The 14,873-nt window shown below is 39.4% G+C and overlaps 1 protein-coding gene across 2 annotated transcripts in view; it reads right to left on the bottom strand.

Moving 5' to 3' along the window:
• Positions 1 to 8,865: 8,865 nt before the first annotated feature.
• Positions 8,866 to 14,873, bottom strand: part of LOC145485709 (uncharacterized) — a 37,330-nt gene continuing 31,322 nt past the window's right edge. The window contains exons 5-7 of one of the 2 annotated variants that reach the window (XM_081464340.1): positions 13,004 to 13,095; positions 9,084 to 9,141; positions 8,866 to 8,995 (exon numbers count right to left, since the gene is read on the bottom strand). In XM_081464340.1, coding sequence (XP_081320466.1) covers positions 8,915 to 8,995; positions 9,084 to 9,141; positions 13,004 to 13,095 — 231 coding nt within the window. In that variant the 3' untranslated portion in view covers positions 8,866 to 8,914. Of the gene's footprint in view, positions 9,142 to 13,003; positions 13,096 to 14,873 lie in introns of both variants that reach the window. The other variant, XM_081464335.1, reaches the window with a different exon arrangement.

Here is a 14,873-nt window from a genome sequence, read left to right on the forward strand (position 1 = left end):
CCCTTTTTCTGCAGTTTGGGCATTCTTCTCGCACCCCCTTTTGGCGGCTGGGGCATCCGTTTTGGAGGTGTTTATACCAGGGCGATTTCGTCAACATTTTACCGCAGTTTAAACAGGGGGTTTTCGGAAGATTTTCTGTTTCTAAATTCGGGCAGTGAAATTTGTGATGCTCGTGAAGTGTGTGGCATTGTGTAAAAGTTTTACCACACGCCTCGCAAAGATAATCACGCAACGACCAGCGGCTGGGCGATTTTTTCAATGAAACTTCGTCGATTGCGACATATTTGGCGCCAACCGGTTTTCCAAAATAACAGGGATATAGAGTCCTAAAGTGTGACGTCACAAAAAATAAATTTGAGAAATTATGGGATTTGGCGCCATTTTCGAATAAAGCGTCCTTAAAAAAGGGTCCTTGCCTAAAATTACCTCATAATTGTAATTCTCAGCCGAAATATAACGGATGAAAATTTGGTACGCCCCATATAAATCTCTCTAATTTTGAGTCAGTTCTAAACTGAAGGAACTGAAACAAATTTTGAAGGGTTTGTATGGGACGCTATCAAACTTTGATCCCTTATACCTCTATCTGGAATTGCAATTCAGAGCTAATTTTTGGGATGAGGGTATCTTTTAGGATCCTTTATAAGAATATGACATCATATCCCATAATTTAAAAAATTTTATTTTTGTGACGTCATCACCTTAGGACTTTATTGCGGCGGCGGTTTGGTGAGATAGGTGGAGGGTGTTGAGGGGCAATTGAGGTCTATAAGGTCGCTTGTTGGCGGTTCAGTGACGTCGATGAGGGGAGCTGTTGGAGGGTGTGTGAGCCCGAGAAGGTCAGCTGTTGGTGGATTGTTGATATCGATAAGAGCAGTCATCGCTATTCTAAGGTAGGTCTACTCCTCAAATGGTGCGCGTGCGCCAAAGTGCGACATCAGAGGCTTAACTTTGCGGACACGCGCGGCGCGCCTCAGTAGAAGATGGAGAGTCTGACGAATACTGGCAGCGTTGCGCGGCGAGGCGAGGCGAGCAACACGAGCCGAACCGAGCCGCGCAACGCTGCCGGTATTTGTCGGACTCTCCATCTACTACTACTGGAGTCATATCTGCCACTTTCAGAGACTCGTTGATTCACCAGCCTGAAGGTGCGCAGTCCTGGGAACTATTGCTGGTTTTCAGTGTCACGCAATTCAAAATAGATCAAAATAAAAATCAAAACCGGTCAATAGATAAAGTCCAGAATCTGGGAAATGAAAGAAGGTAAATATACAAAGACTCTCGCCAAAATTCTGGTCACAGCAGTTTTTCTTATGCGAGATATGCGGAGAAAATTTTTACCCAAATTAATAGAGATTTGTATCGAGACGCCATGCTGGTGCCCATTCGGATGGGCACCAACATGGCGGCCGGAAACCAACAGAAACATCTGTCACTGAGTTTTGCTAAAAAAGCGTGAATTTATCCCTCGAGGAACTCTAAAACATTAAAATAATACCTTTTCTAAGACATGAACTGTTCAGATAGCTAAGTCCCCCGAAATAAGTCACTTTTTTAACCATCATGACAGCTCTCTAGGCCGTCATGTAAATGCCGCGTCTCGCAAAAGCTTAGAAATTCAAGCGTAGAAATTCAAGCGTAGAAAAGCTTAGAAACTCATGCAATTAAAATATTTATTGACGCTTCCAGCGCAAATAGTTAAACGTAAATCACAAACACAGAAAAGATGGACTGACCTGAAGCTTACGTGACCACCTATTCACTTGATGGAGGTTGCTTCAAATGTGATAAAAATAGATGTGATTTGTGTAGAAATTATTTTATTGAGTCCACAGATTTTAGTAGCTTCAGAACGGGTAAATCCTATGCTATTAGACCCATTTTAACTTGCGATTCCAAAAACGTCATTTATTTGGTCTCTTGCAAAAATGCTAACTTTAGTACTTTGGCTCTACAACAACAGAACTTAAAGTGAGACTTAGAAACCTTAAATCATCCATGGTAACAAGAAATCTTGAGAAGTCGCTGTTCACTTCAATAGCACCCCACATTCGCTACAGGATTTTTCTTTTCAATGTATCGACCAAATAAGCCACAACTACACGCAAGTTGACAAATTTCTGATTACAAAGCAAGCTTATTGGAGTGTCCAACTATTTACGCTTTCGCCTCATGGCCTCAACAAAAGACAGGAATTCCATTCAAAGAACAGAATTCATTTCAATTCTTGATGATTCGCATTGTATGACTGGGCGCTCTTTATGATTAATAAGACATTTCGATTGTTCCTCAGTTTGTTAGTAACTTAAAAGGAGGGGGGGCCTCCCCTAGATCCGCCACTGACTAATTAACTAATTTATTTTATCATTATTGCAGTCTGCCATTCTGGATCGCGTGTTTGTTCTGACAATGACCGTTTTGGTATTATTGCGTGATCTCTTCTCGCCTCGGTTTGCCCGTTCCTGCAAGTTCCAAAAGATTAATTTCTCCCTCATCTGTTGAGTACCTACACGGATCGACTTTCTTGCATTCTTTGACTGTTAAAGCTAACTTTAAACAAGGACAAATGACGATACTTCTAATAAAAACATCCACCTTGCCCGCCATTTTAGATACAAATACCCTCGATTTGGCGTTGACCGAGGACTTAACTGGGCACCAACTGGGCAGAGATATAATCTGAAAGGACCTTCTCTCTCCTCCACAGAGACTCCCTCGGGCAGAACTAGGGGAGGTGGAAATGGGAGTGGGGGCGGCGCGCGAGTGAGGATAGGGAGAGCGAAAATTGTCCCCTCTCTCCAGCCTCCGTACTGTCAGCCTACGCGGTCGAGGCAGCACGGAGGAGAGAGACCTAACATTCAGAGCGGAAAAACGTTCTGTGCGGCTTTCTGCCCGGCTTTCTGAGCATCACCGCTCGAGAGCTTTTCGCGGGCTCTTGTTTTCCTTTTGAATGGAATCGAACACGGTGCCAAGAGAGCGTTCGCACCGTGCGAAGTGTTCTGTTTTTATTTTATACCATTTCAATTTTTTTCTGACTTAAGCACAAACTCAGACGACGATCGAATAGTATCCCATGATGCAATTTTCTACGTACGTGACGCAACATCGAAGTTATCATGGATTTCAGCGTGAAATAACGTGGTTTCCTCCGCGGTCTATTTCTTATATTTATTGCAGTAAAAGGTTAGAAAAGTGCATTATTAAAATCTTTGACACGATTATAATGTTTTGTAAGTGTTTAAGGCGCGGCCTTATTATAGTATTCTTGCCTTTGATTGTGTTATATGACTATACGCATCACAAAGTGTTCGTTGACCCGTAAAATTCGCTTTTCTTTACACAGTATGTTGATGTCTTCGATTTTTGGGCATCACGCCACAAAATATAGACATAATAATGATTTTTGGCAAAGAAGTACCGAGAAGTACCCACATTTTTATGACCTTTTAAGCGATCGAAGTGGACTGAAATTTCGTAACATACCAGTGTTGCGTGTGTAAATGTCTGCTTCAAGTCTCAGTTCGTTTGGCGCTTTATTCCCGAGCTTGGTCATCTTTTAGAGTCAAAATGATTATTTTCGAAGGTGTTTTGGTTACTATTCTTTCCGAAACTGCAAAATGCTCAGCAGTGATAACTAGCCTTAGTAATGGATTGTTTAACTTCGTAAATTTCAATAGTTCAATGGAGCCGTAATCAAGAGATGTTATGCAGAAAACTGCACAACACGGAACAAGCCTGCTAAGAAGCGGACAAGAGATGTCAAAAGAAAACTCAGAAAACCTCTTTACTTCTCTTCGGAGAATGTACCTGTTGTAACTTATTCGTATCAGCACAAGGCTTCTTACCCAAGCGAATAATTCGTCCGTAGGCGAATTCACAACAACCACAGGGACGAGAGCTCTTCTTCGTTCGTCCATGCTTTCCACATAGCTTATATGTATTTCTCGACGGACCAACGAAACACAAGTAAAACCCTTCACTGTAACGGCAAAATTCTCCTTTGAAACGCAGTGAACATAAACTAACTCGGTACTCTTAAAAGCAGAAGCCACGGAATCCAGACAAGCGTGAAAGCACGCCATGGCTTCATCGCGAGAGCGTGGAATAAATGATGACGTCACGTACGCAGTGATAATATAAGCCTAAACCAGATGCATCACGGGATACCATTCAATCGTCGTCTGGTACAAACTAGTGTTAGACGAGAGAAGAAATGTGCAGTGAATAAAAGTTTTGAAATTCCCAAAAGGCGAGTATTCATGTGATTTAAATATCATTCATTTGAGACTACGATTATTTTTTCCATCGTTAGGTCGCTTAGTTTGCAAACAATTGTCTGCTAGTATAGCGTTCAGTCATATATGATTTTTAAATTCTCAGGTTAATCGCGTTTTAATAATTGGACTGCTTGGAAGACAGTGTTCTCTTGGACACTGAAACGGTTAGCTTGTTGAGGTAAAAAAGAAAAAAAAACACCCTAAAGATGTTTGTTTGATCATTCAGAGAAATTGATAAAAGTCAAGGGTTGTCGGCTGCTCAGTTTTTCGATAGAGTCAATTCGTTTGAATCATTTGCTGTTTTTGCTTCAACACAGCTGAAACGATGCTTTATAATAAAAGGTGATGCAATTGTACAACCAAGCTGCTCTCGCAGTGTGCAAAGTTTTTCAGTTCTGAAAGAACATTGGGTGATGTGAAAGCAGAACAGGCAGAAAAAGCAATAACATGGGGGGAGGGGGAATAATTTGGAGGTGTCAGCTACTAAACATATTTTTCCTACAGACAGTTTAATTCTAGAACCTGGGTATATTGCTACATTTTTTTCAACGACAGCAACAAATTTGAGTGTTGACAGACACGTATTTGTGAAGTTACACCATTTCAAATATAACTTTCGTTCTTTAGCTGTGTGTTGAAGACTTTTAAACGCAGTGTATACTGTTTGTGACAAGCATACGTTATCTTAAGAAATGCATCATGAGAGAGGCAGCCAAGCGTGTGGGCTCAGTGAATACTGGCCGCATCGTAGACCGATAAATTAATCTTTGCGAAACGATTTAAAACTCCGCTCTGCAAAAGAAGAGACACTTTGGCAAACACAGCATATACAGATTAATTCTTTCTCTACCCACAGTTGAGCTCTCGACCTTAGATATTCAGTGGTTTGCTTATATCAACACAAATTGTTCAAGAGGTTGACAAGAAGACTTTCGGGGACGGTTTGTTTACACGCAGCAGGGGACCTTACCTCGTTTTTTGTTTGTTTCTTGTTTTGTTTTTGTTTTTTAGTTGATTAACTTGTGATAAAATCAAACTACAGCACTTAAAATACATTTGAAAGATGAAAATTGTGCTCATCGTGGTTTTCTTACGTTAAAAAGGATTTGCATGATACAAAAGCTCAATGCAGCCATAGTTAATTATGATGCAGCCAAATGTCGCCAAGCGTTGATTACCTGACTGCACGAAAGATAATTAAATTTCTGCGTAAAAATTTAAAAATCCGCTCCAGCAAAAATCGAGACACTTTGACAAACTCAGAAAATAACGACTTACTCTTTCCCTACCCTCAGTTGATTTCTCGACCTTAGATATTCAGCAGTTTGATAGCCACGTTTTGTTAACCGGTCCATGAAATAATGATCTTCCGTAAGCGACCTCTTTTCATGCCGCGAGAAAAATGAGAACCTCAAAACGATTTTTTTTTATAGTTTTATAATTTTGGGGCTCACGGATTTAACGTTAAATCCGTGAGCCCCAAAATTAAACATTGCACATTCGCAGGATTTTAGTCATATCCTGCACGCAATTCTGTAGGTGTTTTTTGCTGTTCACAGCCTAGTTGGAACGTGATTTGTACTCTAAAGAATAGCTGTAAAATAAGTTCCTTTATGTATCTTATTCAAACTCCCTGATGAAGTCTGTATGATCAGACGAAACCGGTCGGAGAAAATAAAGCAAGTTGACAAGATCTGTTGCTGAAGTGCTGCTCACTAGTATTACTTTAAAAAAAAAATAGTTATTTTCACTTCCGGTTATTTTTGTCTTGGAGGGGCTGGGGGGAGGGTCAGATGTTTTTGTGTAGGTATTTGTGAAGGGTCATGCATTAATCCATTCTGGGAAGTGGGAGGACCACGGCTTTTTTCGCAAAAAATTTCTAAAATTTCTAAAATACCCACCCCCCCCCCCCCCAATTAAAAACGTACCTTCCCTTACAGCAGCCTCGTCATATTTTGTTCTGAAAATAATTTGTGCCCGAAATTAACGCTAGAAAAGGAGAGTAAAGTTTAAAAATAAGTGCTTGTGCTTTATTTCGTAGGTCAATACCAGTAATCCTACAAAGACAATGATTTGTCAATCGAAGTAATCAAGAAGAAACTTAAGGTCCCTACAGCAGTCGTTTCACACAAAGCACAAAACCCTCTTTATGAAACACTAACAACTAAACAAATAGAAGAAATTCAACATTTAAAATTCTAGTTTTTTATTTTCTAGTTCTCGTACGATAACCCATTTATTCTACCTGAAAACGACAGGGGCAACCAGCCGAGACAATTAAACAAGATAAGTCAAATTTCTGTTGGCCAGATTATTCGCGGAGATTTAAAACCTAGAGGGCTATTTGGAAAAACAAACACACCAGCATGGCGCAAACAAGGAGCATGGGAAACTGGCAGTGAAATGCCCAGGAAATGATATTTCACCTAGGGGCAGCATAGTTTGTCTCCACGGCCAGTTGAATCTGGTTTAAGTCCTCTTAACAGTAGTGGTCTGAACAGATCTGTCACGAAAACGAGCTATTAGGTACTCCGGCAACATTCATCGAGGCGTGTTCTTTTGGGACTGTTCTGGTAATACTCGTTCCTGTTTAGGAATATGAGAATAAGCGAAATATTTTACGGGCTTGGCTGCCTACACACGATTTTCCCGTCAAAACGTTCCCTAAAGCACACATATTCAGCGTATTCCGAGTAAACCGTACTCAGTTTACTTTGGTGCATTCTGTTATCGGGAGCACAATTAAAGGAATGTTATTCCGCGTAGTCAAGAATACAGATTATGTAAGCCCCAAAATCTCTAATCTTTAATCCTTAATAAAAATTCCAAATTACATTACATTGAACAAGTCAATCCAATGAATTTGAGGACAGCTTAAAACAGATAAGATTCCTTAATATGAGCCGCCTTAGTGTCTGATTGTATGATTGTATACCTAGTTAAAAATTACTCTAAACTCATATTAAAAAATAAGATAATCACGTTAAAACGGCGGATCAAACAAGAAACGAACATTTATCGAACCACACAGTCAAGGTCGAACGAAAATCGCTCTATATAGGGAGATACAGTTATGAACTACATATCCTTATGAGGTAATGTTACCAAATTAAAGGTTACTGATAATTATACTTTGCATTATTGCAGTATATGTAATAATTATAGTATACGCCCCTCACTACTTCTCAGGAACATAGGCCGTTCTATGAGGTTTCCATGGCCAATAGAGGCTATGGGGAGAGGGAGCCAACCCATTACCCAGTTTCCTCCCAACCGTGAGATTAGGACAAGCCACAGCACAGGCAACTACGTTTCCTGCTTGTTGCGATCAGTGTGATGCGGGTCCTTTTATGTCCCCTTCAAGATTTTTACGTGTGTAGGTAAAGGAGACAAGGCCAACGGTTGAACGTCACAACCTAATTTCGAAATCATCTGAGCTGAAGCAATTGTTTAACACACAGCCAGCATATGGATGATCTAACCAATTCTTTTAAGACCTTAGTTTGTGGTCCGGTCTGAGGTTTGAACCCACGACTTTCCGCTCAGCAGCCCAGTGCACTTACCACTAAGCTAACCGGACGGTGGTTATATAACATGCAGTACATCCCTTTCTATTTTGCAGTAGTCACCTCTTACGATAAGAAAAACTAGTCTTTTTCTGAGCTGGAATAGCCCCACTTGTCCCCAGTATTAGTCGGGTGTAACAATGACAACAGAGCAAAGGTGATGACGCTTGTAAGATGGTCACCCTTAATTAAGTGCTCAGTAGCACTAACGGTAGGCCATTTCCCAAGATGTCTTCTTTCTAGACTTGTGTGTGCATTCACTCTGCCGCTCTCCTTGGCTCCGAGGTGTTTATAGAGTAAAGTATTTCAATTTTTTTTTGTGTTGAATTCTACGTGCTTCTAGAGGACGATTTAGAGGTCCAATCTCGCGCCGCGAGTCCTCGTTCCCTACTGCGCAAGCTTGAAGAAACGAGCGACACTCGAAAGATCCGGTAGGTTTGCGATTCTCGTTGACTTTTTCAAACAATACACATGACCGGAGGTAAAGCAAACTCCAACATGGCATTGAACTCTAAGCATGGGCGATGGACTATTCAACCGGAAGTCCGACATTTTCGAACTTTCGGATCAGAGCTTTCCAGAGTCGCTCGTTTTCCGACCGCTGGACAAGGGAACGAAGACTCTGGGTACGAGATTGCTAGAGGACAGACGCACGGATGATGTCATTGAAAATTGTTTTTGTTTTTTCTCCAAATGGCGGAAAGTTTTGAAAATCTCGAGGATCGAATTTATTCAAGACTGTGCGCGCAGGCTTGTAGAAAATAGTGTTGTTGGCTCGTACCAAATGAGGGAACTCCAAAAAGGAACCTCTTTTCCGACGTACGAGATCTGTAGTTGGAAAAAAAATCCTCGAACAGTCACAGTCGAGCGATTTTTTTAGTGTATAAAACAAAAAGATTTTATTTTGCCGTGTGTCTGTTCAGTAATAGATCACAGAAGACAACAAACGTTGACAACTTCAGTGTTAAATTGATATCCATTAGGGAAATAACTCATTTTGAATAGACTACTTTCATTCCATGTAGAAGCTGTGTAGCTGTCAATTGCTTTGAGCTTCGGTTTTTGGTGTCCCTAAATTGCGGTGTAATCATCTTTTCCCGTGCACAGCACTCCTAATTTCGGACGTAAATGACAAGTGAACCTTCCACCAGTCTAAAAAGTGAAGAGCAACATACCCACACAAAAACGTCATTACATAGGCGTACAATTGGAGAAGGAAGGAGAATTTCACTATGCGTACCTTTTTGTAGAATAAAGTTCCCAAAATGACAGAAATAACAAACAAAACGTAGCCAGACCTGAAAGATAAAATATAACCATGCAGATGTCTGTGTATTGAATTTTGTTCAGTGGAAACCCAATTTGCATTTTACAAAAAGGAGCTTTACATAAATTTATGTTATTATACTTTGAATCCTCTGTATGTTTTCAGAGTACATTATGGCCAAATGGCATCTGTTTGTTTTGTACATTAACAGGATATCAATTGTATGGCAGCAAGAATAAAGAATTTTCAACTACCGCTGCAGATTGAGATGGCAAATCAGGCAAATCTGGTTTTCTACGCCATTTATGATCTATAGCAGGAAAGCAAGCCTATTGGCTAATGCAAGGATATCCTAACTTGTGATGAGATAACAATGTGTCGCCTTAATTCGTGGATAATATTATGAATGACGAATACAAGAAATTTCCACCTATTATGCATCAATTCACTAGCCAATAGAAATGCGCGTTTTACTTAGACCATTGTATTAACCGTTTTAACATTTTTATTTGTTAATCTTGACGTGTTATGAACCAATTTGGAGATCTTTGACGGGTTTTCTGAGGATCAGGAACAATCACTGCCTGAGAAATCTAAGAATATTAGCGTTAGTGTCATTAAAGTTACGAAGGGAATATACGATACATGTACAGACACTATATGTAAGTAGAGAGAAATGATTTGACAATGCGAGAAGGTTGAGGTTTCGACTAGTGATACTCTCACGCGTGGAACGAATCAACAGCAAGGAAACTGCGAAATATGACGCAATAGAAAGATTGGGCTTAGCTACTGTGTGTGCAACACTCTTAAAAATATTTCCATAGAACCTCTGTCTTATGAATATTCCAAAACGGACGTGGGTTTCTCAAACTCCGGAAAACATTTGGGACCCGAGAAATATTTTTCAAGTCGGTTTTCAGTCGATTGGTACAAGGTTTTCAAGAAAACTAGCTCAACGTATTTCTCAATTTTATAGCGTGCTTTGTGAAAGATTATTAAAAATATTAGTAAAAATTCATAAAAAAACGTTCACTGGCTATATAAAGTTAAAACTTTCAGAGCTTTCGGCTGTCAGACTACAGCCTTCGATGGATAAAAAATGGAAAAGATAACAACTACAAATATATACAAAAATGGGTGGGACTATAAAAACAATATATTAAAATGGAAAAATATAAGTGTTAATAAACTAATTGTTCTTTTTTAAAAGAATAGAGTATTGATTGGGGAGCGGCCTTGAATTATTATCTGCATGATCTATCGAAGCGGTACGCCATGATTCTAGCGTCTTACGAATACGTGAAGAACCCTTGTCAATCACTTGGGAATTTTTAAAGTCAATAGAGTGATTTGAAGACCAAGCGTGTTTAGCGATGTTGGAACCTCTTGCGTAAGACATCACATTCCTCATGCGTTCTTTTTTTCTCGTTTCAAAGCATCTGCCAGTCTCGCCTACATAACTCCATGGGCAGTCGGCACAAGATTTTTATAAACCACATTTGGTTGAAGTTCAATCGGAGGTCGAGATTTAGGCGAGAGAAACTCCTGTTGTAATGTCTTGACTGGCTTGCTGACAACTCGAATATCATGTTTTTGAAGAAGTCTATTTAGAGGCTGAGAAATTCCATTAATGTAGGGGAGGACTATATACTGACTTTACATAGCCAGTGAACGTTTTTTATAAATTTTTAATATGTTTTGTCCTGGCTACGGTTCTTCTATTTTTAAAAATATTACTGTACAAGCCCGCAAATGATCACGGCCCGCAAATGATTCCAGAACCGCAAATGATCTTAGGAAATGATACCGCAAAAAATCAGGAATGGTGAGTGGACTCCATGAAAAGTCCACGTGTATATATATGAGGAAAAGACAAAATACTCAGGCATAAAAGCAACAATGAAAAGCGGTAACCAAAGGTAGACATACTGTGCCAAATAACAAATTAACATGGCAATATATAATTAATTTTTGGGCAAAACAAGAAAAGAAAAAGAAACGAACCATTAACGATTCTTACGCTGTCTAAGCACTTAAAGTTTTTTCCTGCACACTATGGAAGTGCACAAGATTTTAACGTGTCAGTTTCGGAGATTATGATACCTTTGTGATTCATATTCCTTTGTTTGAAAATACATTTTCCTTCACAATTCGCTTTTGATTTAAGATTTTAAAATTCTGTTTTAGAAAATTTAGATAAGATATCAAACTTTTAAAAGGAAATTGAATTTTTTCCCCCTGCCATTAACAAACTTTATCAGTGGATTTATTTGCAAGTGAGAATATTTTAATGCGTGAGAACAAAGCAAAAAAATACTGTCGAGCAACTGCGCAAGACAGCTCATAATTCAGACGAGTTTTTGTGGCGTTTGCCCTAATGCTTAAAGCCCTGGTCAAACGGACTCGCAAGTAGTCGCAAGTAGCCACAAGTTGAACTTGCGTAGAGACTTGCGTTGGGTAGCCAAACGGACTCGCAAGTTTCCTCGCAAGCAGGTTGCAAAAAAACCCATTTCAAGGCAGACATATCCTGTATTTCAGTGGCTAATAATAGATTAATGGACGTCTCTCAACTTGCGTTGACTTGGATTGGGTGGCCAAACAGTGAAAAACTTGCGTCGATTTGCATGCAAATTTGATCTCGACCAAAGTGAGCGCAAGTCATCGCAAGTCAACGCAAGCACACACAAGGCCTGGCCAAACGGAGTGGCAAGTGGACGCAAGTTGAGAACTTGCGTCTACTTGCGACTCCGTTTGGCCAGGGCTTAAAACGCCGGATTAGATCAATTTCGATATATTAAAATTCTAGCTTGGCTACGAGGTTTAGGGGAATAAAACAAAAGAAACTAATTACTCGGCTATGAACCTCAACGTCATTTCTTTTGGTTTATTCCCCTAAGCCAAGCTAGAATTTAAAACATATCGAAATCGGTCTATCTTTTAAAATGATTTTCGAAACTACTTTTAAACTTGCCGCCATTACGGCTCATGCACAACTTCACCTAGCTTTCTCTCGGTTCTTCTCGGAGCTGTGGCGTAGATTATGGGACATATGACGATAGCGAGCGAGATTTGACTGGCATCGCAAGCACTTGGACCAAATTATCATCAAACCGGTGGCTCAATTTCAATCTTCTCCTTTCTTTTTCTAAAAAACTTGTAAGTCACGAGAGGCCCGATCTTTAATTTTCTTGCACTTGCCGAGAGTATTAAAATTCTCGTCTCCTCTTGTTCTCATTTGATCTTGGCTTTCAAAGATGTATCGAAAAAACAAACGAACAAACAAACAAACAATTTCAATGGACTTTTGTTTAATATCGCAGCGAATTCGTCAGTAAAAGATCTGTCCCGAGTTAAACGATTTTTAGTTGTACTGCTAAAATTTACTTCGTGTTATTAGCCCTATTTAAAAAATGAGGAGTGTCACACGATTCCTACACATTTTAGGCGTTGTAATCGTAGAAGAAAAAAATATACCTGTATTTTACAGTTTACAGCAAAATTGTTCTGTTGAACAGAGCTGCTGAATTGTTAGTTCTAAAGTTGTAAACTTTGTATACAAAGCTTTTAAATGTAATGACTGTTACGTTACAAGAAAAAAAAAAGTTTAAATCCACCGTCTAAATTCTTGAGTTCATGCCATTCTTTAATTACTGATTAGGCGGCCATTTCCGGTCAGGGGATCATTTGCGGGCCTGTACATTTCTGGTTATGAACCTAGTGCACGTAAAATAGTTTTTCGGGCCCGAAATGTTTTGCAGGGTCAAGCTCAGCTCCAAATAAAGTTTATGATACAGAAAAAAATACTGTGTAAAGGGTTAATTAACGTCTAGCCTAAGAAGAGTTAAAGAAAGTTGTGGGAAAAAAAATTAAACTACTTAATCTGTTCATACGCGATAAGTAAGCTGAATGCTAAAGCCTGTCTGGAGCCCTCGGTAGGCGGTGGAGGTATAGGACAAGCATATTTGGAAAGCAAAGCTGTTGTCTGAAAGAAAAAAAGCAAGAAAAGAAAAAAATACGATGATTGTTCTGACATAGGGGTACTGTACACAGAGTTCTAAGAACGGATGACAAAGTATGGAAAGTGTTTGGGTGACTCATTAGCAAATGGGGGTGCCGTTTTCGGATTTTGACTTTCTCTAACACTCTTCAGCCTTTGGTTTGGAGTAATTCTGGGAAGTTACTGAAATTTGGATATGGTGACCTTCAAGTCAATCAAATTTCTTACTGGCTTTCATCGTCATGTACCTCATGTAGCCGCAGATTTCCTTGTGATAGAAGAGTGACTGAGGGATAGAAGATGTGAGACGCGCATCGGTGACACAAACACGGTGCATGTCTGTTAAATTTAGCGGATAAAGTACCTTTTCGTGTTACCTCTGCGAGCAAAATCCCCTCAAATTTTCTTAAAAAAAAAAAAACCCGGGATGATCCAGGAGAACTTTTTTATGTACTGGTTACCCTCAGAACGGTACTGACGTGTTTAAGCAGTTTGTTTAAGTCTTCAATTCAAGAATTAGAGGCGAGAGTAAAACAACCTGTTGTACTGCGAGGAGAGTATTATCCCTCAGACTTAAGAGGCTGTCCGCGTAAGAACGGATAAGGCAAATTTCGGGCCTTCACCGATTGGCTTCATTTTTTCACTGAAAGTCAACCATTATATGCAATTTACAAATATCGCATTTATTTGAATCAATTCGATTTTTTGCATTTTTTACGAGACGGTTTTCAAAGTGACCTCGAAACTGGCTACTTTGCCTTGGCAGACTCTGAAATTTTGCTATAAACGTCGGACGCTGCCAAAACAAAGTTTTTCAATCTAACAAGCTAAATATTTTACATACAAAAGTTTCATCTTTCCAGTTTGCCAGAGTTACGAATTTTCTAAAACGCCTCATACCAAACTCCGGAATGTGTGAAGCGTGACATACCTAAAGTTAAAAGCTATTTTCTCAAATGTGGGACCTGATCTAGAAACGAATCTATAATAACTCAAAAGTACTAACATCAATGTAAAAACTTACGAAATAAAATTTGTGGGCACTCTGCACTGCGCGCTGTACGGAGCTCCACAATTTTGCCAAATATTCGCCATTTTGATAGTAAACAAAGATAACGGCGGTCCCGCCTGTAACCCAAAAACATGAACTGTAAACGCTCGGAAATAAAATAATCATCACTACAGGTCAAATTGTAGATTTAAAATCAGATTATCCGCGGTTTAGCCGTTGTTTCGGGAAAAATCTACCTTCATTTGGTATTTTAAACAGTAAAAACGAAGAATATTTTTTTTGCCATCCATATGCAAATTACATGTATTGCAGCCGGGTGAATTTTTATTACGATGAGACGACCAAATGCTTAAACTGATTTCTTCTACATATTTTTAAAGGCAAAAAATTGTTTCTTACCCGAGGGAAAAAAACTGTCTCAGCCTCCTTGCCAAAGCTTTCCTTACCGGTTAGTGAGCTCTTTTCATTTCTCACGATGCGGTAACGCAATGTTTGCTTTCAAGGCTTCACTTGTTCGTTTCACTTTAATTGAATTAAACCGACGAGCCAGGTTGGTTCTTCGGTCTAAAGCTTCCTCTTCTCGAGAAATTTCGTAGTACACAAAGATTTCTGCTGCTGAAGTTAATTTAGTTCAAAAGGTTTTGCATGAGTTTATTTTCGCTGGGGGTACAAGCAGAAAAAAAATTGTTTCAAAATTCAGAATGTCAGTGTGGAAAAAATGTTACTGCGTATAACAAATACGCACTTTAAT

Source organism: Orbicella franksi, chromosome 1, assembly GCF_964199315.1.
Source record: "Orbicella franksi chromosome 1, jaOrbFran1.1, whole genome shotgun sequence".
Lineage (NCBI taxonomy): Eukaryota > Metazoa > Cnidaria > Anthozoa > Scleractinia > Merulinidae > Orbicella > Orbicella franksi.